At 44.7% G+C, this 24,674-nt stretch overlaps 3 protein-coding genes across 5 annotated transcripts; 2 read left to right on the top strand and 1 right to left on the bottom strand.

The window, feature by feature from the left end:
- Positions 1 to 766: 766 nt before the first annotated feature.
- Positions 767 to 1,832, bottom strand: LOC6549997 (40S ribosomal protein S19a). 2 transcript variants are annotated; one of them, XM_001977427.3, is made up of 3 exons: positions 1,728 to 1,832; positions 1,361 to 1,431; positions 767 to 1,281 (listed from the first exon to the last, which is right to left on the bottom strand). In XM_001977427.3, the coding sequence occupies exons 2-3, from the start codon at positions 1,429 to 1,431 to the stop codon at positions 882 to 884; spliced, it is 471 nt and encodes a 156-aa protein (XP_001977463.1). In that variant the 5' UTR covers positions 1,728 to 1,832; the 3' UTR covers positions 767 to 881. The 2 variants fall into 2 exon arrangements, with proteins under 2 accessions (XP_001977463.1, XP_026838375.1); XM_026982574.1 differs by having other exon boundaries at positions 1,706 to 1,801.
- A 295-nt stretch (positions 1,833 to 2,127) lies between these two features.
- Positions 2,128 to 15,608, top strand: LOC6549996 (rho-associated protein kinase 1). 2 transcript variants are annotated; one of them, XM_015155340.2, is made up of 11 exons: positions 2,128 to 3,114; positions 3,170 to 3,309; positions 6,702 to 6,847; positions 6,916 to 7,172; positions 9,353 to 11,981; positions 12,045 to 12,319; positions 12,442 to 12,608; positions 12,671 to 12,864; positions 12,938 to 13,043; positions 13,122 to 13,346; positions 13,644 to 15,608. In XM_015155340.2, the coding sequence occupies exons 2-11, from the start codon at positions 3,248 to 3,250 to the stop codon at positions 13,726 to 13,728; spliced, it is 4,146 nt and encodes a 1,381-aa protein (XP_015010826.1). In that variant the 5' UTR covers positions 2,128 to 3,114; positions 3,170 to 3,247; the 3' UTR covers positions 13,729 to 15,608. The 2 variants fall into 2 exon arrangements, with proteins under 2 accessions (XP_015010826.1, XP_001977462.2); XM_001977426.3 differs by having other exon boundaries at positions 12,415 to 12,608.
- Positions 15,609 to 18,075: 2,467 nt separating this feature from the next.
- On the top strand, positions 18,076 to 24,586 carry LOC6549995 (nucleolar protein dao-5). The gene is made up of 3 exons (XM_001977425.3): positions 18,076 to 18,358; positions 23,315 to 23,823; positions 24,017 to 24,586. The coding sequence occupies exons 1-3, from the start codon at positions 18,342 to 18,344 to the stop codon at positions 24,163 to 24,165; spliced, it is 675 nt and encodes a 224-aa protein (XP_001977461.1). The 5' UTR covers positions 18,076 to 18,341; the 3' UTR covers positions 24,166 to 24,586.
- Positions 24,587 to 24,674: the final 88 nt, after the last annotated feature.

Here is a 24,674-nt window from a genome sequence, read left to right as displayed (position 1 = left end):
TTAAACACTTTGCGTACTTTGAGCTTCGCTCGGAGGATTGTATAGTGCAAATTTAAAGCAATGCAACCCAGTTTTACTGATGACTGGTTTCCTTATTAATTTGGGTGCCCATGGTTTTTTACAACAGCTATCCGAACTTACCTTCACATGAATTTTGAATTTCCTTATTTTTCTTAGTCTTCTAACAATCCAAGACGTTTACTTCAAGATAAATCAGAAACTTGTTCATTAGCCACGGATTTTATATATCATTCATATTCATATCATATATTCAGGAAAAACTTAAATAACGTACACACGAAAGTAGAATAAAAACCAATACATATATATGCAAACACGGAAGTTCTAAAATTCTCTGTATGTTCCACCAAAAACGGAATACTTTCAACATGAAATTTAACCTAAGTCCACATGACTAGATTTTATTTAACTATGCACTATGTAGCTACTAAAGGCTGAATCCCAAAACCTGTAAGACGTAGCAACCCACTTGGTGTTGTACAGATAGTTTAACGAATAGATGGAAGCCATTTACTCATGTGATAAACGTGAAGGCTCGGAAATGGTATAAAATGGCCAATTAACAAACTAGATATGATTGCAGCTGTTGTCCCTACCACACTGTTCTCGCCACAGGCATGTTACTAATATGAACAGCTTCCTGATAAATCAATCACCTTTTGCATAAGTTTAGCTAAGAGAAGTTTTCCCCTGATTACTGACCGCATAAAAATATGTTTCTAGCATCCGTAGAACGCTTGTTTCGTAGACTTTTACAAATTGTGGTTGGTTTTATTTTCTCATCTCTCTCGTGCAAACAAAAAGCGCTTACAATAGAAGTCTAAAAATGTGTTTTTAGAATTCGAAGGGGCGCCGTGTGATTACTTGGAAATAACAAGGGGCCCGGTCTGCTTGGCGGCATCGCGCTGCTTGAACACGATCTGGTTTGCAATACGGTCCAGATCCCGCTGTCCAATGGAGCTCAGTTTGCGGCCACCATCCGGGTGCTTCTCGACCAAACGGGCATGCTCCAAGGCCTGCAGAGCCTTGCGGGCAGCACCGTCGGCGGCGCGGCAGAAGTGCGAGGGGTGGACACCGTTGCGCTTGCGTCCGCCGTAGATCTTGGTAATGGAACCGACTCCAGCGGGACTGCGGTGGTACAGGTGGCGCAGGATTGAGGCGCAACGCACGTAGAACCAATCGGGATCGTAGGGCGCCAGCTCCTTGAATTTGGCGGTCTTGACGATGTCCATCTGGTCGGGCACCTTCAACTTGCCAGTCCTATTTGGTTTTTTTGTGTGATAAACAAATGGATTGTGAGGTTATGTGGTGAATACTATACTTGATGTTAAGAACTCACTTCTTCAAGAAGACGGCGACCGCCTTGGTAACCGCGTGCTGGTCAATATCCTTCACTGTGACGCCTGGCATCTGCGGGGAAAACGGGAAAAACAAATTGGAATCTATTAAAATGCTGCCAAAAACACGTTGTCGCGATTTCCACGATTCTCTCACACACACAATCTCTCTCTCTCTCTCTTGCACATACATCCAGGGGCACAACAAAAAATTGCCAGCCGAAGTTTTAACTCGTAAAAATCAATCTTTTCGTGTTAACGGCCTGCCCATTGTGTTATCTGCCACCCGGCGTTGGGTCTTTCATTTAATTTCACCCATTCAAAACATAAAAAAAAAGATTATTCACTTGAAAAGAATTCGTGCACAACCTTTCTCGTTAAAGTCAACCGGAAAAAAGAACAAGGCGCTTGAAGTTGGCTGCGGTTAATAGAGCTGGGCCAGTCACTACCGATATTATCGAGTAATCGAATGTCTCTGGGGCGAACTATCAAGGTTTCGATTAATGATACTCTGGACAATATGTGTTTAATTTATAGATATTTGAAATAATGTACAAACCCAGATACTATATTTTCTTTGCCATTATTTTCAATTTGCTAAAGAAATGTTGTATCTCAATATGTATCTATTATTTTATAATTTTATAAAAGTAGCTGTAACTGTTCACGGAGGTAGTTTGTTAGAAGATCGAATAACGAAAGTGCTATCGATTACGCAAGCAATCGATATTTTCGCAACACCAGCACCAGTTGAAGCGCCACCTGTTGGCCTTGGTATTTTCTGGTATTTTCATCGGCGCCAGCCACTCCGATACTTCAGCTTCGATATGTAAACACAATTGCCATCTCTACCAGCACCGAGCCGAAATAAAATAAGTGCAACGCGCAGCGTCTAATTGAAACCAAATTGATCGATTTGGCCGCGGCCCAAACTGGACATTCGCAATTTGGGCGGTCAGCCGCCCCCGTCCCGTCCCGCCCCCCCGCGCGTTTCCCCCGCTGCCGACGGACAGCACGTCGGTGTGACGCACATCGGTGTGTGCGCGTGTGTGTGTGGAGCGCCTTGTTATTGTTGTTGTAGCGCTTGCTACGTTCGCCGTTCGCAGTGCGCTGGTGTGCGTGCGCTTGTGTGAGTGTGTGTGCAGAGAGGTATCGCTGGAATTAACAAAAAAAAAAAGGAAGAAAAAAGCAACAAGATTGGGGCACACAAAAACACACAACTCAAAAGCCGAGAAACAAAGCCTACCTTCAACACCCCCCATCCGCAACATTCGCCTTTTTGGCCAGGTTTTTGGCTACAAGTGTTGACACAACTGTTGCATGCCAAGCGGACTCGGCCAATAGTTCCTGTCCCCTTGTTTACCCACAAACCTGCGCATCCTGGTCATCGTGATCAGTGCGGTTCCACTTGCACAGGAAGTGGAGTAGCCGAGTAGCATTTTCCGGGAATTGATAGCACACCTGTCTGCCGTGTAGGAAACGCACCTGGGAACGCCCGGGTGCTCGACTGCGTCCGCATGTGGCGGCATTGGCGGCACACCACCAAAAGAAGCCAGTGCCAAGTGCCCAATCTCCATTCCCATCCCCATTCCCGTCCCTATCCGTATTCGAATCGCATTCAGTGGCAGCAGTTAACCAGAAATCCAACGAAACGCTCGTGACCTCATCGCCAGAACAGCAAACAGCTAGCGCTTGACGCGTGCCTCCTCATTACCATTAGCATTCCCAGCATAGACAGACGACCAACTCCTGGCAGGTAAATATATATATTTGTGCCTAGAAGATAACTCTCTCAACCTTTTCGCTTTCAGTTGCAGCACAGAAGCAGCAGTTGACCACCAGGGAGCAGTAGCCGGAGCAGCAGTATCAGCTTGTTATCTTGCATTTGCATGCCAGCTGGACGAGAACCTGTGACCAAGCAGCGCAGCATGGATGTGGAACGAAGGCGCCGGTGAGTGCTCCAGATGGCAGCCCGAAAGCGACTGATCCACTCAATTAATTGTCACCTGAATGGCAGCTGAAGTAGCAGCAGCAGCTGCAATAGTCGAAGTAGAGGTAGAAGTAGAAGTGGCAGTAGCCATCGCACAGATACGTGCGATTTGTACAGACAGATTTGTGATTTGTTCAACTGGCCAAGCAGCCAGCTAAGCAGCTAGCACAATTCAGCGCAAGCCAAACGGGCCTGGCCAAAACAAATCAAAAAGTAATACACCGCTGGCAAACACCTTCCATATCTCATGTTCAAAGCGACAGCGCGGCAATCAAATTGACAAGCGAGTGAACAAAACGGGGGGCGACTTTATAATAAATTTGCCATTTTCGCATTAAAATTTGTAACCAAACCAAAAACCAAAACGAAAAGCGAACTGAAACGAACGCACAGTGGCTGATGCCGCCGTTTGTCAGTTGCAGTCGTCGCGTTGCATCGGCTGCATCGTTTTGGGCCAAAAAGGTAGTCAGCACCCCCAGTCGATAGATAGATAGCATCCCGCCGGTGTCTTCCATTGGACTGTAGACGGTATAGGGCATGTGGACATGGCTAATGCCCGCCGCCCTCCATTCGTGCGAGCCGGAACGGTAGGTTGCTCTCCACGCTCCTAGCTCCCAGCATACAGCTCACTGCTCCCAGCTCCCAGTTGTCCTGGTTCGCTTGTAGCGAATTCCGAAAATTCAACCTGCCTAGCCATTCCGCAGCTTCGACTATGCATATAAATTCTTAAATTTAATTACCCATCCAGTCGGTATCTGTTGTAAGCAGTCATAAGCGCAAAGAGCACAAAAGCACAAAAGGTATTTGCGTACTAACAACGGCCAATTGCAATGCGCATTTGGTCATAAAAGCTGAACAGTTCCTTTGTGCTGCCTGGGCAAAAAATTAATTAGAATTAATAAGGTGTGAAGAGATTCTGCAACGCAGATGCAGATGCAGATGATCTACCTCTGTATCTAGAGTCGAATGTGAAGCATTCAATTTGTAAGCTCTATGAAAAAAGAGGCAGATCGAATTTGGCGACGTTGTATAAATTAAGTTGAAAATTATATTGTCTATAGGTGACGATAATGTTGTCGTCGTCGTCGTTGGTTATTATGTATTATTATTGCTGTTGCTGTTTCTATTGTTGTTGTTGTTGTTGTCAATAATGTTGTTCATAATTATGTTGTTGTTGCCATTGCCGCTTTGGCCAAATCGAAATCAACAACGGCAACGAAAATTCATCGCAGCATTTTTGAAAATTCCACTTTCCCAAGTTGTTTGCTTTTGCGCTTGCCGTGTTTGTTGTGTTGTGTGTGCCGCGTGTGTTTGTGGTGTGTGTGCTGCTATTACCCGCTGCTTAAACGTTTTGTTTTTGGCTTTTCTGTCATGCCGTAAGTGGCGATGATGAAATCACAACAATTCAAACACCTTTTAGTATCAATTTTTAGCGCCGACTGTCATCGCAGTTTGCCTGCGCCTGAGCCTGAGTCTAGCCAGCTTCGAAACTCCATTCCCATTCCCAATCACTGACAGACTGTCTCCTCCTCCGACATCTCAGGTTTTTTTATTTTTGTGGCGCTGTGCAAATATTTGCCTTTCTGCCAGCTAATTGCATATAAATTTTGGTTACTGTGGACCAACCCACATGGGCTGGGAGCGGGCAGTCGGTCAGGGATTAGCTTTTACCCGGAAAATACCCAGAAAATACCTTTAAATTCGCAATTATCCAATCACCCGCCAAGCCCAATTTCATTGTTCTGTTCTTTGCCGAACAGAAATTTCATTTCCCATGGTCTAGTAATCTCGTATGCAAATACCTATTTGTTGTAATTCATTTTCCAAGTATAGTATAGAAACTCAGTTCTTTTTCTATATTTCCATTCGCTTGGTTTTATTTTCGATGATTAACGTATTTCCTTAGTAGCCTCCATACAATGAACTTTACCTTTTTGTTTACACTTAAAATTGAATATGCAATGCTTTATAACAATTATACAAAATGAAACGATTAATGAATCACAACACAATGTTTTTTTTTTGAGCATTTACTGATAAAAAAAATTAGAGTACTACGTTTTTTACTTTACTATATTTTCTCATTCATGAAAATTCTTATATTAAATGCTCTCTTGTATAAATGAAAGCCATTGTGCCTGAATTAAATTTATTTCAATTCAATCGTAGTGCTTACAGATTTCCTACTTAACCCATTTAATAATCTACGAAACCTTGATAAAGTTTCTTATTATATCAGCTCACAATCTGCTTGATTTTTTCTTGGCCAATTTGCCGTTAATATCTAGTCTAGATATCTAATATACGCAAGTCTAGTTGCCAATGCATGTCCACCCCGAGGTGGCTGGTTCCATTCGGAGGGAGAGAGAAGCCCAGGGTGCTCATCATCGTGGCAACTCCAACTGCTTAAGTGAGCCGTATCAACTGCAAGTTGCTGTCAGTGGCCTGCACATGGCCTGCATTCCTTCCATTGTATATTCCATTTTATCAGAGTCAACAGCGTTGGGTGATAAAGTCAAGGCCTCCTCATCCTCCTCCTCTACTTGGGAGTCCACAAAGTTCCAACTTTGCCAGGTTATCAATGGAGGCTAGTGTTTCCACTGCGATAACGCCTTCATCTGTATCCGGCCATGTGCCGCCCATTTGTCTGCCGCTAAGTCCACCCGTTTGGGACAAATCTCCGGGGCATTCGGTGTCCCCTTGTCCACTGACTCACAGCCACTTCAATTCCAAGATCTGAAACCCTGTCTCTGTTTTTTGTTTACATTGTCAATGTGCATACAGTTGCGGTCAATGTGATAGCATTTACTCTGTTGGCCAATTGATTAGAATTATTCAATACATAATTCAGAATCACTTATTCCGATTTGCATAATGCAGAAAACATTCTGAAAATACTATGCCCACCCACCATTAAATGGTTCAACTCCCTTCTATAATAATGAGACCAACACCTAAATATGTTTATTTTCCATTCATGGCCACTTAAATTCGTTGAATCAGGAATAACAACAACTCTTAAATTTAGACTATGTGGAAACCTATTAATGCCATTACTTGGACCGCAGCTGTAGGCTGTAGGTGGGGTGTACCCGGAAAGTGGTGTTTACACGTCCATGAGTAATCTGCGCACTTTCCCTCATAGTTCTTGCTCGTTTTTCAGTTTCATTTTATTTGATTTGTTCCCTTTTTGTTTGTTTATGCGAGCGATTTGCATGACGACCAACGGCGGAAGAACAGTTGAACAATCAAACACTCACCGAAAGCAAACAGCGTGCGAATCGCAGATGATTAATCCGGATTTTGGAACACCTCTAATTTCCTATTTCTCTTCATATATTTCCTTTTCCCAGGGCAAATACGCTCGAGCGCGAGATGCGCGATCCGACCAGCATCTGCAATGTGGACTGCCTGCTGGACACGGTGTCGGCGCTGGTCAGCGATTGTGACCACGAATCCCTAAGGCGGCTTAAGAACATCGAGCAGTATGCGGCCAAATGTGAGTGGCTATAACTTTCAACGATCTATGAATCGAATCCATCAAAAATCGTTCTTCTTGCTTTGCAGACAAACCGTTGGCCATGCAGATCAATCAGCTGCGCATGAACGTCGAGGATTTCCACTTCATCAAACTCATCGGCGCCGGCGCCTTTGGAGAGGTGCAGCTGGTGCGGCACAAGTCCTCCAGCCAGGTGTACGCCATGAAGCGGCTGTCCAAATTCGAGATGATGAAGCGTCCGGACTCCGCGTTCTTCTGGGAGGAGCGACATATCATGGCGCACGCCAACTCCGAATGGATCGTCCAGCTGCACTTTGCCTTTCAGGTGAGCTGTGGTTTAACTTTAATTAAAAAAGAAAACAAAAAAAACATTACTAAAAAAGAAAACAACGATATACGATATATTTTATAAGGTTAGCTTTAGTATATTTTATTGTTAGGGAAAAGAAATTTCCCAGCCAGGCATACATACCCATGCTTTTGCTATCAGTCAGTTTGAAAAGCATTGATTTTTTACTTTCGAGCAAATCGTAATCCCTTTTACCTTGCTACCAAACAAACTCACCAAACTGCCGAATATTACCAGCCAACAACCGTGAAATATTTGAATAATAATATCAATAATCATGCACAATTTGATAAAGAGCCGTGCACTCTTCGAGATCTTAAAGAAGCCGTTGCCACCTAATTATTTCAATGATGACGACGATGAAGAGAATTCCGAAGGCAATACCAGCAATCCCGCTGGGCATCTAAGTCCGCGCTTAAAGAAGGAAGAGAGTTCCGATGATGAATCAGCTTTGGATTTGACCAAAATAAAGAAACAGTTGGAGATTCTGGATGCGCAGAAAACGAATGCTGCACGTACGGACGCAATCTATACGGATCAAATTAAGAAAATTTTCGATGACCAGGATAAGGATGAGTCGTCGACTATGGCGCTGCCATTGAACACCATTCCCAAGAGAAACCAGAAACGTAAGGGAGCTAATAGCTCTTCAGAAAGTCTATTTGGTATGCTTTAACTTCTTTCCCTATTAGCTCCTCCCAGTGCCCAGGCGGATGTGTTCGACGATTCGGACTATGTGATTGTTTGTCGCAATAAAGGAAAGAAGATGTCAAGGAAACAGAAGCTATTTAAACAGAATTCAGCTATTGGCAAGGAAAATGAAGTTCAGGGTAACGTTGATCCACACTCTTGCGAAGCCCTTCGCCAATATGCGTCTTCTTCTAAGACTTTGCTTGCTAAGGAAAGGCGTCTTGAGCAGGATAGAAAGGTGGCTCTGGAAGCCCTGAAATTGGCCGAACAAAGACGTATGAGGGATCCCTTGGTTCTCTCTTCGGATCCAGACAAGGAGAATGCCGGTAAGGTCCAGCCGGTTGTGCATCTGTCTCGATCGCCCATAAGATTTTCATTGGAGGATCGTATTAAAGTGAATCGTTTGCGAACCGCCAAGAAGGAGCGGATCGAGCATGCTCTTTTGGAAATTGCGAAGGAGAAAGAGGTGCAATTGCTGCAGGAGCAGAGAAAACGTGCAGTCAACCGCTATATCAGCACTCAAAACGAATCCGAAGAGATGGGGGCTGGGGATCCGGTGGACACGGTGGACACGGTGACCACCAAAAAAAGATTTATACCCACCGCCAAGGAGTGGGACGAGCAATGTCGCCTGAAGCTCTTGACACTGGAAAAGAAAACAGTGACCCCGGTAACCACGATGACCGCGAATAGATATATACCCACCACCAAGGAATGGGACGAACAGCGTCGGGCTAAGCACAAGGGCAAGATGGAAGCCGAAAAGGAAAATATTCCAGCTAAAACCGAGTTGCCTTTAAAGGAATCCAATGGCATATATAACACCACTGACGTGTCTTCGGTGTTTGTGAATAAGGTTGTTACTGGCACCACGGCCAAACCATCGTGCTCACTGCCAACTGAACTCGAGACGGAGAAACGCAAAGGAAATATCACTCATTATAAAACGACTATTAATTGGACAACCCGTAAACCTCCGAAAATGGCAATTGATATTAATCAACAGATGGAAAGTCAGCAAAAAGATGATCAGCAGGAAGATCGTCAAATTAAAAAAGGAAGCGTGCAGCGGTATAGTATTGAGGAATTGCTGAAGTTGGAACCGCAACCCGAAGATCTTGAAGATCTTAATATCAAGATATTGAGTAGACTTGGAATCTAATGACTATTCGCAACTTTTCACAACCTAATGGGCTTTCGTTTGTATCGATTTGTATTCGATGTGGTTCAGTTTCTATTTCAATTTGCATTTTACTTTGTAATATTTCATTCTAAATAATAAATTAAATCATTTTCAGCCCAATCTGAAATTGGAAATACCTCATTTTTTATAAAGGAAAGCACTAATTTAAATATATTGCTTTAATATTAGTATTGATTACATTTTAAGAGCTATGTAGCTATTTAATAGTTTTTAAGAACATATAAGTCAACCGCTGGATTGATGATAAAATCTTTCTTTACAGGATGCCAAATACCTATACATGGTAATGGACTTCATGCCCGGCGGCGACATAGTCTCGCTGATGGGTGACTACGACATCCCGGAGAAGTGGGCTATCTTCTACACGATGGAGGTGGTTCTCGCGCTGGACACCATTCACAACATGGGATTCGTGCATCGAGACGTAAAGCCGGACAACATGCTCCTCGACAGTTATGGCCACTTGAAACTGGCCGACTTTGGCACCTGTATGCGAATGGGCGCCAACGGTCAGGTGGTGTCCAGCAATGCGGTGGGCACGCCGGACTACATCAGCCCGGAGGTGCTGCAGTCGCAGGGCGTGGACAACGAGTACGGACGGGAGTGCGACTGGTGGTCGGTGGGCATCTTCCTCTACGAGATGCTGTTCGGCGAGACTCCCTTCTACGCAGACTCGCTGGTGGGCACCTACGGCAAGATCATGGACCACAAGAACTCGCTCAGCTTTCCACCCGAGGTGGAGATTAGCGAACAGGCCAAGGCCCTGATCCGCGCCTTTCTCACGGACCGAACGCAACGTTTGGGGCGCTACGGCATCGAGGACATCAAGGCGCATCCGTTTTTCCGGAATGACACCTGGTCGTTTGACAACATTCGTGAGAGTGTGCCGCCTGTGGTGCCCGAGCTCTCCTCCGACGATGATACGCGGAATTTCGAGGACATTGAGCGGGACGAGAAACCGGAGGAAGTGTTTCCCGTACCCAAGGGCTTCGATGGCAACCACCTGCCCTTCATCGGCTTCACGTACACGGGCGACTATCAGCTGCTGTCTAGCGACACCGTGGATGCGGAGTCCAAGGAGGCCAATGTGACAAATAGCGGGGCGGCCAGCAATAATCACGGCCACGGGCACAATCACCGCCATCGTCCGTCGAACTCCAACGAGCTGAAACGCCTGGAGGCGCTGCTCGAGCGGGAGCGCGGCCGGTCGGAAGCTTTGGAGCAGCAGGACGCTGGCCTGCGGCAGCAGATAGAGCTGATAACAAAGCGCGAGGCGGAGCTGCAGAGGATTGCCTCCGAGTACGAGAAGGATCTGGCATTGCGCCAGCACAACTACAAGGTGGCCATGCAGAAGGTGGAGCAGGAGATCGAGCTGCGCAAGAAGACAGAGGCACTGCTCGTGGAGACGCAGCGCAATCTGGAAAACGAGCAAAAGACGCGGGCCCGCGACCTCAACATCAACGACAAGGTGGTCTCACTGGAAAAGCAGCTGCTTGAGATGGAGCAGAGCTACAAAACCGAGACGGAGCACACTCAAAAGCTGAAGAAGCACAATGCCGAGCTGGACTTCACGGTCAAGTCGCAGGAGGAGAAGGTGCGCGACATGGTTGACATGATTGACACGCTCCAAAAGCATAAGGAGGAGCTGGGCCAGGAGAATGCCGAGCTGCAGGCGCTTGTGGTGCAGGAGAAGAATCTGCGATCGCAGCTCAAGGAGATGCATAAGGAGGCCGAGAACAAGATGCAGACGCTAATCAACGACATCGAACGTACTATGAGTCGCGAACAAAAGGCCCAAGAGGACAACCGGGCGCTGCTTGAGAAGATCAGCGATTTGGAGAAGGCGCATGCCGGCCTCGACTTCGAACTGAAGGCGGCCCAGGGTCGCTACCAGCAGGAGGTCAAGGCCCACCAAGAGACCGAGAAGTCGCGCCTCGTCTCCCGCGAGGAGGCCAATCTGCAGGAGGTAAAGGCACTGCAGTCCAAGCTCAACGAGGAGAAGTCCGCTCGCATCAAGGCCGACCAGCATTCTCAGGAAAAAGAGCGTCAGCTGAGCATGCTGTCCGTGGACTATCGCCAAATCCAACTACGCCTCCAGAAGCTAGAAGGCGAGTGCCGGCAGGAGTCGGAGAAGGTGGCCGCCCTTCAGTCGCAGCTCGACCAAGAGCACAGCAAGCGCAATGCCTTGCTCTCAGAACTCAGTCTGCACAGCTCTGAGGTGGCACACCTACGATCCCGCGAAAACCAGCTACAGAAGGAACTGTCTACCCAGCGCGAGGCAAAGCGACGCTTCGAAGAGGACCTAACCCAGCTAAAGAGCACCCACCACGAGGCGCTGGCCAATAACCGTGAGCTTCAGGCCCAACTGGAGGCGGAGCAGTGCTTCTCGCGGCTATACAAAACACAGGCAAACGAGAATCGCGAAGAGAGCGCTGAGCGGCTGGCGAAGATCGAGGATCTTGAAGAGGAACGGGTCTCACTTAAGCACCAGGTGCAGGTGGCTGTTGCCCGCGCAGACTCAGAGGCTTTGGCTCGCTCCATTGCCGAAGAGACGGTGGCGGATCTCGAAAAGGAGAAAACTATCAAGGAGCTAGAACTGAAGGACTTCGTCATGAAGCACCGCAACGAGATCAACGCCAAGGAGGCGGCCTTGGCCACACTCAAGGAGGCCGAGAACGAACTGCACAAGAAGCTGGGCCAGAAGGGAGCCGAGTACGAGGATCTTGTCCAGCAGCACAAGAAGCAGCAAGAGGAACTCACGCTTATGAGGAGCAGCAAGGACGAAGAGATCACCAAGCTGGTGGATAAGTGCAAGAACGAAGTCCTTCTCAAGCAGGTTGCAGTGAACAAGTTGGCTGAGGTGATGAACCGTCGCGACTCCGACCAGGCCAGTAAGTTACATTCGCACACTCTGCCTGCCTTCGCTAATCCGTTTTTAAATCTCTATCCCGCAGAACAAAAGAACAAGGCGCGCTCCACCGCCGAGCTGCGCAAGAAGGAGAAGGAGATGCGTCGACTGCAGCAGGAGCTATCGCAGGAGCGGGACAAGTTCAACCAGTTGCTGCTCAAGCACCAGGACCTGCAGCAGCTGTGCGCCGAGGAGCAGCAGCTCAAGCAGAAGATGGTCATGGAGATCGACTGCAAGGCCACCGAGATCGAGCACCTGCAGAGCAAGCTCAACGAGACGGCGTCGCTCTCCTCGGCGGACAACGATCCCGAGGATAGCCAGGTGAGCATCATTGCCAGTGTCCAGCAGCCACATAGAACACTCACACAGTACTCACACCACACACACGCTCCCCCACTCCTCCCGGACCTCTCTAGCACTCCTCTCTGCTCTCCCTCACACAGGACTCGGTCTTCGAGGGCTGGCTGAGTGTGCCCAACAAGCAGAACCGGCGACGTGGCCACGGCTGGAAGCGGCAGTACGTAATTGTGTCGTCGCGCAAGATTATCTTCTACAACTCGGACATTGACAAGCACAATACCACGGATGCCGTGCTCATCCTGGACCTGAGGTGCGTGTGCTGAATAGTTTTAAATGATATGTATTTCATTATTGTTTTCTTGAAACCTGCAGCAAGGTGTACCACGTTCGTAGCGTCACCCAGGGCGATGTCATACGCGCCGATGCCAAAGAGATTCCACGCATCTTCCAGCTGCTGTACGCCGGCGAGGGCGCCTCCCACCGTCCCGATGAGCAGAGCCAGTTGGATGTGAGCGTGCTGCACGGTAATAGCAACGAGGAGCGCCCGGGCACCATTGTCCACAAAGGTAAGCTGAAACGTTTTCGGGACAATGACACTTCATTGGACACAATAACACTAAACCCATTTCATCTGGATAGGTCACGAGTTCGTCCACATCACCTACCACATGCCCACGGCCTGTGAGGTGTGCCCGAAGCCTTTGTGGCACATGTTCAAGCCGCCGGCGGCTTACGAATGCAAGAGGTCAGTAACACCACTACTTATCGAATTGGATTGCTTCTGTTTACCATTTTGTGCTGATAATGCATTGTATACTTCCAGATGCCGCAACAAGATACACAAGGAGCATGTGGACAAGCACGACCCGCTGGCGCCCTGCAAGCTGAATCACGATCCGCGCAGCGCCCGCGACATGCTGCTGCTGGCCGCCACGCCCGAGGACCAGTCGCTGTGGGTGGCGCGCCTGCTGAAGCGTATCCAAAAGAGTGGATACAAGGCCAACTCGTCCAACAACAACAGCACCGATGGCAGCAAGATATCGCCCAGGTAAACCAGAACCAGATCCACACCCTGGCCCAGGACCAGGGCCGAGACCCTTGACGTTGCCAGGGAGTCAGCAGCAGTCAGAGTGTTTCCGAATCCTAAACAAATCCCACTAACTGATCTAAATTGTGTGAATCCCAAGGCTTTTGTGTTTCCCCATATCTGTATTGTGTGTCTCTAATCTCGACTGGTATTTATCTTTCTCTCTCTCCCTCCCACTGTCGCTGCTAACCACCATCATGATCATTCATATCATCCAACCTCATCACTATTCATTCATCGCCTGATCCGAATTGGCAGCCAATCGACGCGCTCCTCCTACAAGCCGTATGCGGTAAATGTCCAACGCTCCGCCACGCTGCCAGCCAATTCATCGCTTAAATGAACGCCAAACGATCCGATCCGATGCGATCCCAGATCCCAGATGCCAGATCACAGGCGTGGCAATGCAGCTGGAGCCGGGAGTCGCGACTCTCCAGCCCCAACGAAACTAGCGCTATGCAAATTGATACTGATATAGAGAGAAAAAGAAAGAGAGAAAGAGAGAGTTGCAACTGCAACTTGAATGGCAACTGCAACTACTATCTTAAATATACGCTCTAAACATACATGCTAAAGTAATCTACAAATATTTTTTGAGTAATTTACAAGCTAAACTAAACTAAAACTAAACTACAACTAAACCTAATACTAAAACTAAAACTGTATCTTAAAGAACATGTAAAGCCAATGCAACTCGTTTAACGCTTACCTAACATCAAACTGGATGGTGAGAATACCTATAGCAAACGTGGCAACGTCAAGCGGGTCAGATGAACCATGGATTTTTCGCATCGTTGTACTTTATATACTATATCAATATATACAAATATAAATACGTATGGTATTGTACGGCTATTGTATTCTGTCAGCGCGCCCAGCACAACGATGAAAGCTGTACTTAGTTAAGTGAATTTATGTCGCAGAAAGAGAGATGAAGTTCAAAGCAGTTGTTTCCTCCATCATCTCGCCTTTCCCTACACATTGATGCCTTGTAAGAACTCTTTTTATACATATATATAAACATACTTGTTATTGTTGTGTAGCGAATCCGATTGGCCAAACGTTGTTCGTAGTTGTAAACAGAAACAGAGCTATACAATACATTCGAGAGCATATCCTGTAAGCCACATGCCAGCTAACAGCAAACGAATCGAGCAGTCGACCAAGAAACCAGAACTAAGTTAAAGCCACTTTACAAAGCCTTAGCTTGTATTCCATTTAATGAGCACTTTTTTTTTACATAAATAATGTAGTTTTACGTGTATTAGATGAAACTAATCGCGCGATATTGATAAAAGCTAGTATCAATCAGTTACTTAAATAGAAACGCGAAGGCAACTAAATATACTGTCCTGTTTCAGTTTCCGGTTCCGATCCAAATTGGTCTACGATGATCATTTGAATTTTTTTTAAGCATTTTGCCTTTGAGGCAAAAGAAATTAAAACTCAGAAATGTTATGCAACCGATAGGAAGCAGAAATGGAAACGAAACGGAATGTAGGGTTTCTAGCCATGGACAGAGCGAAACATGAATCGAAAGTAAACTAAACTAAAGTAATATGAAGTAAAGTAAAGTACACCTAACTATACAAAACGAAAGAAGCGACACCGAGTTGTGTGTAAAAGGCTACGTATAAGTATTAAATATCCAATATGTTCTAGTTGTAAGCTAAGCAAATTATTTATTTATATCATTGTTCGATGGCGCCATCCATCTAGCGTTCGACAACAGAAATGGTAGCAGCTTAGCACTCTACAATTTGTATGATTTGTATTCCATTAATGTTGATTTTACTTATGATTTCGAACCCGTTTTGAGTTTTGTAATTTGAGTAGTAGTAGTAGTAGTAGTTTGTTTTACAGCGTGTACAGAGTGAGAGGCGCCAGCAGATTGCATTTAAAAGTAACGATAATAACGATATTTCGGAGTTGATGGGCCTTCATCGAACATCGGTAGTCGGTTATTGTTCATCGCTAATCGTCTATCGATCGCCGTATAGTTCGAACTTTGATTTGGAAATCGAAGCGCTGCTTTCATTTTTACTTTGTATTTTATTTGCACTATTATTATGATGATCATTCGTATTACGTTTATGTTTAATTGTACTCTCTAGTTTAACCACGTTTGTAATTGCATTTGTCCTCCAATCTTCAAATCGACTGGCATCCAAATGGAATTGCAAGCGTCAAGAAAATAAAACTATAATGTGTATAAAATCAGTATTCATTTTGTTTCTGTTCATCTATGTTTTTTTTCTATTATGGTTTGGTTCGGTTATCCCCACATATGTATATTTGTCGCCCCCTATATCATAGATATTCTGGAGCAGCCAAGAATAAGATCCAACGATGAGACTGTTCTACTGCCTTAGAGAGTACGGAAAAATCCACAGGAATCGGAAGCAATAAATGAAAATAAAATCATTTTGTAATATGTACTTTAAGACCGAACGAAAAGTCTGATCAAATGCAAACTAAAGTTATTTGGTTTATGAAAACTTGCATAAAACTGCCTTTATTTTGGGTTCGCATCTGTATCCGTAGCTAAATTCGAATCTCTAAATACATACGTGATGGGCATGGAAATATGCCGGAATCATCGAGCCGCTGATAGCTCCATTTGCATGGCTATTTGCATTTGGATTGGATCTTAATGGAACTGGGATGGAAATGGCGGCATTTGTCCCATTGCGTATTTTTTATCAATATTTTTTTTTTTTTAACAACTTTCTGGTTTATGCTATGCAGCATTGCGTTGTATCTGGCATATCAACCGTATATGTATGTTTATCTCGCTCATATTTTATAACATTTATTTTGCCATTTTGGCTGACATTTTGTAGTTCAAGGTGAGTTGGCCAGACGGCTTCAGAGCTAGGAGCTCGGATCTTGCAGCTTAATTGGTATGTCCCACCGAGCGAAGTGCCGCCAAAAAATCAACACCTGGCCGCAGAACATCTGCAAGAGTTCAAAGCGATCGTTAGCTGATTGGATGGATGGATGGATGGATGGGTGTGGAAGATTAATTAGCGCCCATCAGCTTTGTCACCCATTAAACATATGTAGCCATCACCCTTCAGTCCCCGCCCGGTACCTGTCCTCTGCTCCACCCCTGATCAATCAGTTCAAGGCCGCGACGAACCCACCAAATATGCATAAATATTTCTGGCTTTATCAGCTTTTACGGCTTTTTAATTTGGTGCCATTCCATACCTTAAATTGGTTCAGGGCCCCCAGACTTGTAGATGAATTTCGGTTGTATTTGGTGGCCATAGAATTGAGATTCTTTAAAGCTTTGCATATCCATAAAATATTATCTTGCATTTAAAGTTACACTTCAAATAATGAGCAGTTCATTTGACGTATGACAAAAAATCAATGTTTATTTGTTTCAGTGTGCAACAAACACATTACATTTTCTAGAGTATTTGCATTTCGTTGATAACTAACTGGTCTGCTCACTTACTTGATTTTTGTGTGTTTCATTGGCTGATTTTTAACGCGAACTAAGAGATTTACATGGGGTACAGATGTGCCCTGTGTTTTTGGGCAACGGGGCGGCTGCTTTCGGGGATCGGGGGATGGGTAGCTCGATCGGGATTTACCAGATCGGCCAAGAGCCAAAACAACAATTGGCTTAAAATCAATAAATTAATTAATAAAATATACAAATTGCGAATGTTGAGTCGGCTCCACTCCACTGCACTCCACTCCACTCCACTCCGCTCAACTCAACGCAGATCAGCTCGGATTGGATTGGCTTGACTTAACTTAACTTGGCTGGGATTGGAGTGGATTGGGTTCGAAAAACCTGTCATAACCAGAGCCCAGGCCCGTGACAAATTGGCTCCGAAAAACCAGAAGTGCTCCTGCCAGCATAGATCGACCGTCGAGGCGCTTGGGCACTCGGCGAAAAAATCAGGATTTACATTTTTAATATCAGTTTGGCGGTTGAATAATCTTAAATTCTACGCGTATTGTAAGCATTGTCAATGATGTCATCAAAGAGGCATGGGTATTTTCTTTGTCAGTGGAACCATTCATGGAATATTTGAAATAAGTCGGCATAAATTAATTACAAATTATTAAAGATGTCTTCTGCTTACATCTACAAAAAAGCGTGGTGAGAAAACTTTATAAGTCTGTAATCAGTTCCTAAATTATTTGTGGTCCCATAATATCTATATATATTAATACAAATTGTTCCCTAACATGAATACATACATATATTTAACACATTATTTTAAGTCAAATTTTTTGTTAAGGTAATGAATTCTTGTATACGATTGACTAAGAAGTCCGGAAGAATTCACATTAGTAATCTCATACAAATGCGGATTAAGGTGAATTGAACTAAGCAGTGAACTTTAAAGTGGTACAGCTTAGTATAAACCATATGCAAAAAATTAAAAGTCCTGAAAATTTCGCGTGCCTTGCTTGATACAACCATAGACTAAAGTGGGGCCAGAATCAACAGTTTCGCACCAAATTTTTTTGCCGTGCAAAAGCAGAGCTTTGAGCGCAGGCGGCGATGGAAGTTGAGGGGCGAAGTCGCTGGCGGAGGAGGAGGAGGAGGAGGAGGCGGTGGCCACGGGTTGGAGGTGCAGGCGGCTTGGCTAGGGCGGTCTGAACCTGTTGCGCAGCCGCTGCCGCCGTCGAAGTCTCCGTCGCTGCCACAAAATATTGGATGGCCGTAGGTTAACTGTGTGCACACGGCATAAGTAACGTTCAGTCTGCCTCTAGAAGTCGATCGTGATCGTGGCCAGTCAGTACCGCTCACTAGCAGAGAAACCGAGACCCTCGCCCCCCTCACAAATAAGATAATCAAATATACATAAATACAAAAGTGTTTTTTTTCTAGTTTAAGTTTAAGACGCGCGCGTTTCGAGTTCTTTTTCTTGTTGGTCCAAAGCCCAAGCATTGAAAAACACGCACAAGCACACACATCAAGACAAAATGAAGTACTTCAACATGTGAGTGATCCATAAATATTGAACCCATTATTGTATATTTTTTGAAAATATTATAACGTGACCGACGAGGAGCGATAATATTTTTTTTAAGTGATTGATTTAAAAGTAAACAGGGCATTATTTGGATTATTAGAATTAAAAAATTAAATTGATAAATTAAAAAATATTAGGGATATTTTAGTCGAGCCACTTTGAGCTGAATTTGCATACCCAGTAAAACTTCTAAAATTTCTCTGGCATATTTAAATTTTCGAAATTTCAACTTAGTTGCCAACCGACGAAGCGAATTGGCAATCGCCTCGGTTGCATGTTGCACGTTGACGTGCAACCTTTATGGGGCACGAACACATGCAGGTGTAAGCTCGTATTAATGCCAATTTGAACTTTAACACGCCGTGGCTCCAAACTGGAACTGAACCGAGCTCCATGGCTGTGGCTAAAATGCCAAAGTTTGGTCATAACGATGATCACCATTATCACCATCGTGATGATGATGATGTGCTGAAGCTGATGAAGTTGTCACGGGATGTGAGGCTGGCATTTTGCCGGCAAAGAAATGGCAAAAGTTAAAGCTTCGGCTCGAAAATGGTGATCGCGGCGGGGGACTGATCCATGTTTCAAGGTCGCCAGCTGAAGTGGCTCCTCTTTCTGAACTGCATGTGCACCGCGCCCCAGTCGCCTGCCAGATCACCACTTTCCTGGACTTTTTACGGCTGCAGCAAATTAAGTATATTGGATTAATTACTGCGGTTGTCTTATAAATTAACGGTTGCATTTTTAATGCGAGCTGACAGACAGACCGCATATCTGCATGCATTTATCGTCGCATAAATGCAACACCACTCGAATCGGGTGTGTGTAACATACATGTATATACGTATACACATATATACATATAATCGCTGCGTTGTATGCTTGGAATTAATCACTCCAGATCGTGATCGAGATAGAAATGGTGAGGAGGTAGATGGAGGCGCCAGGCAGACGGCTAAATCAGGATTTTCCGTTCCATTTCCCCTTCATGCGTATTATGCAATACAATTAAAATAAATACGAGAAAATACACGGCGATGCCTTCAAGATTCAACATTCAACATTCAAGATTCAAGGACTTTTAAGTCGCAAATTGGCAGTGTGTGTCAGTAATATATGCTGCACTTCATAGGCCAAAGCGAATTCAATGCGAGACAAAAAACGTAAACACCACTCTGGGCCAAATCAAAAGACTTAGGCAGCGAACTCGATCGATTTGGCATGCAGCCAGCAGTAGTGTAAAAACACGTCGCAAAGCAACCAAAACACGTACTTGGCCAACTAACAACGACACAATGCACCGTTATTGAACCCACTTGCCTTAAGCCACTCGGCTCTTTTCGCCTTAATTTCGAACAACTCACCAAGCCAACCCCACTCCATCCAATTTAACTGGCTTGCTGACTTCAACTTGATCCAACGCGGCAGCAATAAAAGCAGTTACAATCAAATTGAATTCGAATTTGAATCCGATTCGGTGTCGAATGTGCACGTTTCGCCTGTAATAAGTGGCTACACATATGGCCCACAGGGGCTAGCTGATCAGGGGGGCCAGGGGACCAGGGGCAAAGGTGCATGCGGGGATTGGACGCGTAATGAGGGCTTTAGGGCAATTAGAAAACGTGCATGGATTAACTGGGGCAGGTGTCTCATTTCGATTGGAAACTTCGAGTCCAGCTCAAGATGAACACTTTCGAGAACTCTAAAAGTTTGGTCTTGAAAATGGTTTCTTTACATTTAGATTTAGTAGAATTGCTTCACAAGGAAGTATTTTAAAAGTTAGCTTAAGTGCAATTACATTAAGTGATAAAAGTTAACTATTTAAATAGTTTTTTAGATCTAAACATTTTTAGTCTATACAATATTCAAATGAGTCTCCTTTAAGTTTCAGTTTATAGTATCTTTATCTACGAGAAACCGGAATGCATAATTCAAACAAAGCAACTTCCGCTTCTCAAAGTTTGAAGACAAACAATGGTTTTTATGTTGCATAAATTGCTTTTAACTGTGGAAGTTCTTTCATATCCGCCGTAGGCAAAATGACGTCAATCCATTAAGTCGAACCAAAAGACAAAAAAATAGGTAGCATAAGCCAGTGCAAAAAGAAAAGAAAACAAAAGGAAAGAAAACAAAACAAAACCAAATAAAAGCGAAATGAAATGAAATAAATGAAGAGTCAAACCAATTTGTTGACCAAGCTCTTTAAAAGAGGATGATAATGATGCTGATGATGAGGCTGCATTAAATAAGTGGTTCCGCCTGATCCACGAAATTCTCGCCAACGCGATGCTTATAATAAATTCGCAACTAATGACGGCTTATATAACCGGCTGGCGGATGGCACTAAAGACGGTTTACAAACAAGCCCACGGCTAGAAATGTGCCCGTCTACCGGTGAACCTCCGTATCTGTATCCATGTGCCTACCCATCTACCTGTCCACCCAGCGGCATGGTTGTGGGTGTGGACTGGCATCGTCTGCGGCCTGCCATTGTTCCCGTTGGCCAAACCGATGGGGAACCGGTTGCGAGATGCTCAAGCCCAGTACCTAGCCAAATGTCATGCCCTCATAGGCTGTTATAATAAATATTTGGAAAAAATTAACAAAAGAAGTTGCGGCTTAAAATATATGTAAAAAAGAATAGGAAAAAAACATTCTGCTGCGAAGCTTCTGCTGAAATTTAATTAGTCACTGTAAAAAATAAGCTGTATTTCAAATAATACGTAAGTTATAACCAACAAAGTAAACCATTTTCAGTAAATAAAAGCTTGTAGTTATGTTGTATACGAAACGTGAGCGATTAAAAATGCAAGATCTTTTACTAAGGAGAAAATCGGGGGCCCCACCCCCTTGAAAAATATTTCTGGGCACGCCCTCTGGGCACAACTAAAGTTTGGAGTCGCTGGGATGTTGGAGATGCCAGGCACGCACCCACAAGTTGGGCCCACGCCTTTCACCTTTGCCAGTTGCATAATTGGCGCTTAACTGGGCCATCCATAGCCACATTCACATCCACATCCATAGCGATATCTACAGCCACATATCTCCATATATCCACATGCAAAGCCGTCCAATCAGCTGACCCCATAAGCAAATAAATCCCAATGGGTGAAATGCAGCATGCTCGACTGCAAAGTAAAAGAGCAATACAATAATCGAATACAAATAATTCAAATGAACAACGGTGCTGTGTGTTGGCTAAAAATAAAACTTGGCTTGCACATTTTACCGTTATTAGCCAACTGCAGTGTGAGCGCGCACTTAAATATATTCTGGCGTGGTGCTGGCTGCCAACTGGTTTCCCACTCGGTGCTGTTGACTGCCTTTTGCATAAGCACCTGTTTCCTTTGGCCACTCACCCACCGCAACGCCCTCCGCAGCCACCCTCCTGGCCACCCCCTCTCGAGCAACAACAACAACCAGAAAGCACTCGACTTTAGCGTTGCCTAGGAAAGAATTTCAAAACGAGTTCGCTGGCTAAGTCTTTTGTTTTGCATAAAATATGAGCAAGTGACTTGACTCACTGAAGCCGCCGCCACAGTCGCCAGCGGCAAAGAGGAATAAAAAGTAGTTAACTAAAGCAAGAAATAAAGAAAAAACAACAGAAACGGAGCAACATTCATTCGCATTCGAATTCGGCATTAAGGCGAAATCAATATCCACTCCGAAATCGAAAGTGAACAAACCCGTTTGCCTGACCTTTACACATTAATATTTGTTAGCACATCACTGTCCTCCGTCGGTAAGCGACATAAAATATACAAAAAAAAAATATAGCAAATCTTACAGGAAACAGATTGGCATTCAAAAGGCGACTACTTTTAGTTTAAATTCTGATAAATAGTGAGGTCTGTTCAATTCCCACTTTTAATGACCTTTAAAAGCTGTTGACTGCCCATATGCTGTTCCTATTTTATATTATAAGAGGTGTGAAGAGGTTCTATTTTAATAAATCTAAACAGAGTAGATACATATAACAATTAATCTTGCTGGTTTCAGATGCATTATTTTTAATGTTGAAGCAGCGCTGTGATTGAAAATCTCTTTTTTAAATCTTCATTTTGCTAAATATATTATCATGTTTCATGTTTCTTGTTAAATTAATTGCCATTAAAAACGTTTCTCTTAGCCTATATCCACTGTATATATAGGGGCGGGTACATATTTATGTACACAATATTTACGACTTCAGGTTCTGTATTGAATAACCCGTCCAACCAGACCTGTCCGATCGTCCAAGAGTTAGGTTTGAGCTGGAAGTCACGAGGATTAGATGCGTGGTTGGGCAACCTTGCTCGGGGGATTCACCAGAAGCTGTTCCATCACTGAATACAGTCCAATAGATCCGTTTTGGTTCGATTTATGTACGAGTATGTGCAGTTTTTTACGAGTCTCCACCAGCATCTGGAAAAATCAAGTTTTTCCTGTAAATTCTCGTAATTAATGAAACATTGTTCGTATAAATGCCCACTTGGATTTTACGCCAATAATTCAGAAGTGATTTATGTAAAATTTGAATATTTAAGCGCTTAATCAATGCTACAAGTAGGCGCTTGAAATGATATCCGAATGTTTCTTAAAGCCGTGTACAACTTATAACTGACTAATTATACCAAGACATTTGCATTTTCCACGAAAACTTATGAATAATAATTTAAACATACGGAAGTCTGTTTTCTGTTTTTCTAACCATTAGGCAATTATATCAGTAACTAAAAAGTACTCTACTTTTGGCAATGAAATTATTAACTTTTTTTTGTCAATTTTGAAAGTTTTGTATTTAAAAAGAAGCAATATAATAATTAGAATACATAATAAATCAAATTTGCATGTATAATTAACATAATATGATAATATTAATATATTATATCTATTATTATGTATTTATTTATATTAATTGATATATTTTGATTTGCCACATAGCTGCCTGCTCTTTATCGTCTGCGTCCTGTGCTACGGAGTGGTTTCCGCCCAGGAGGAGGGTGGTCCCGCCGTGTCGCCGGCGAAGAGGATCGCCGCCCTGCGCCGTCCGGTCGGGAAGGCGGCCAAGGTGACCACTACGACGACACCGGCGCCAGCACAGCCGGATGCCGGCAGCGAGGGCGAGGAGTACGACGAGGAGGCCGGCGAACATGGCGAGGATGGCGAAGAGGCGGCCTTTGCCAGCTCCACCACCACCACCACCACCACGGAGGCGCCCAAGAAGGTCGGCCCGGTGATCCGGCCGTTCCGCTCCAACGATGACTTCCTCAACTCGCTTAAGCGCCGCCAGGCGAACGCGAAGAAGCACCGCGCCGAGAAGCCCCCCAGTCCCAGCAAGCCGGCCAAGAAGAGCGACGAGTCCAACTCCGGCGAGCAGGAGGAGCAGGCATCCGCCCCAGCACCCGCCCCAGCATCCAGTCCCGCCAAGGGTTACAAGAGCAACTCAGCATGTAAGTTACCCACTGATTAGGTCAGCCATTCCTCAATGAATAGACATGGAAATAGTACATTCTCATTTGTATTGAATTAGAATACAAGTCTTTAAAATCTTGATGAAGGCATGACTCTATTCCCAATGTCAGCCTTTTGTTAGGATGGCAAATAACTAAATGCAATACTTACCATCTCTTTAACCGCCCTTAGTGAGCCGTCGCAAGCTGTCGAAGCCCGCCAAGGCGACGCCCGTGGAGGCGGTGGAGGATGCCGCCGCCGAGGAATCGGAGCAGCAGCAGAAGGAGGAGACGAAGCCCAAGCGCCCCATCGGTCGCCTTGCCCTGCGGAAGCGCAACTAAGCGGGGATTTGAGTATCAATGAGTTCCAACTCCCATTCTTCACAAGTCCCAGTGGCTGCCCCCCTTACATTTCCCCCTACCCATCAAATCATATGGCTAGCTATGTGGCAGCCCGATCTGCCCTTTAGTTCTTAGTTCGCAATTGATTATTCGTGTATGTAATATATATGTAATCCTATGTTGTAAACAAAAACACGCGCGCACACACCACAACACACTCACTCAATCACGACCTCCACCACGACCACGCCCACGATCACGCCCACTATCCAGAGCCAGTCCCATCCTCCATGTACGTGATAAATACGCATATATATTTCGCGAATATATGTGCGAGTATTTACGCGGGCACAATTATGTATTCTTCACAACCATCAATCAAACAATCAATCAACCAGTAATAAAAATAACAGAATCGAAACATGCATTTTTCAATTAGTTTATAATAAAAATAGAAATACTTTCAAAATGTCCAATAAACCGAACCATTTTGTAATCGGAATATTCGA

This window comes from Drosophila erecta, unplaced genomic scaffold (assembly GCF_003286155.1).
Source record: "Drosophila erecta strain 14021-0224.00,06,07 unplaced genomic scaffold, DereRS2 tig00000126-arrow-pilon, whole genome shotgun sequence".
NCBI lineage: Eukaryota > Metazoa > Arthropoda > Insecta > Diptera > Drosophilidae > Drosophila > Drosophila erecta.
The sequence above is the reverse complement of the archived record's forward strand: the minus strand, read 5'-3'. Positions and strand labels throughout refer to the sequence as shown.

Coding starts and splice junctions, on each gene's coding strand:
- LOC6549995 (XM_001977425.3), top strand. Junction 23,824..24,016: donor TTACAAGAGCAACTCAGCAT/GTAAGTTACCCA, acceptor AACCGCCCTTAG/TGAGCCGTCGCAAGCTGTCG.
- LOC6549997 (XM_001977427.3), bottom strand. CDS start 1,431: ATGCCAGGCGTCACAGTGAAGGATATTGACCAGCACGCGGTTACCAAG. Junction 1,282..1,360: donor GTCGCCGTCTTCTTGAAGAA/GTGAGTTCTTAA, acceptor AAAACCAAATAG/GACTGGCAAGTTGAAGGTGC.
- LOC6549996 (XM_001977426.3), top strand. CDS start 3,248: ATGCCAGCTGGACGAGAACCTGTGACCAAGCAGCGCAGCATGGATGTG. Junction 6,848..6,915: donor CGAGCAGTATGCGGCCAAAT/GTGAGTGGCTAT, acceptor CTTGCTTTGCAG/ACAAACCGTTGGCCATGCAG. Junction 12,865..12,937: donor GGGCACCATTGTCCACAAAG/GTAAGCTGAAAC, acceptor TCATCTGGATAG/GTCACGAGTTCGTCCACATC.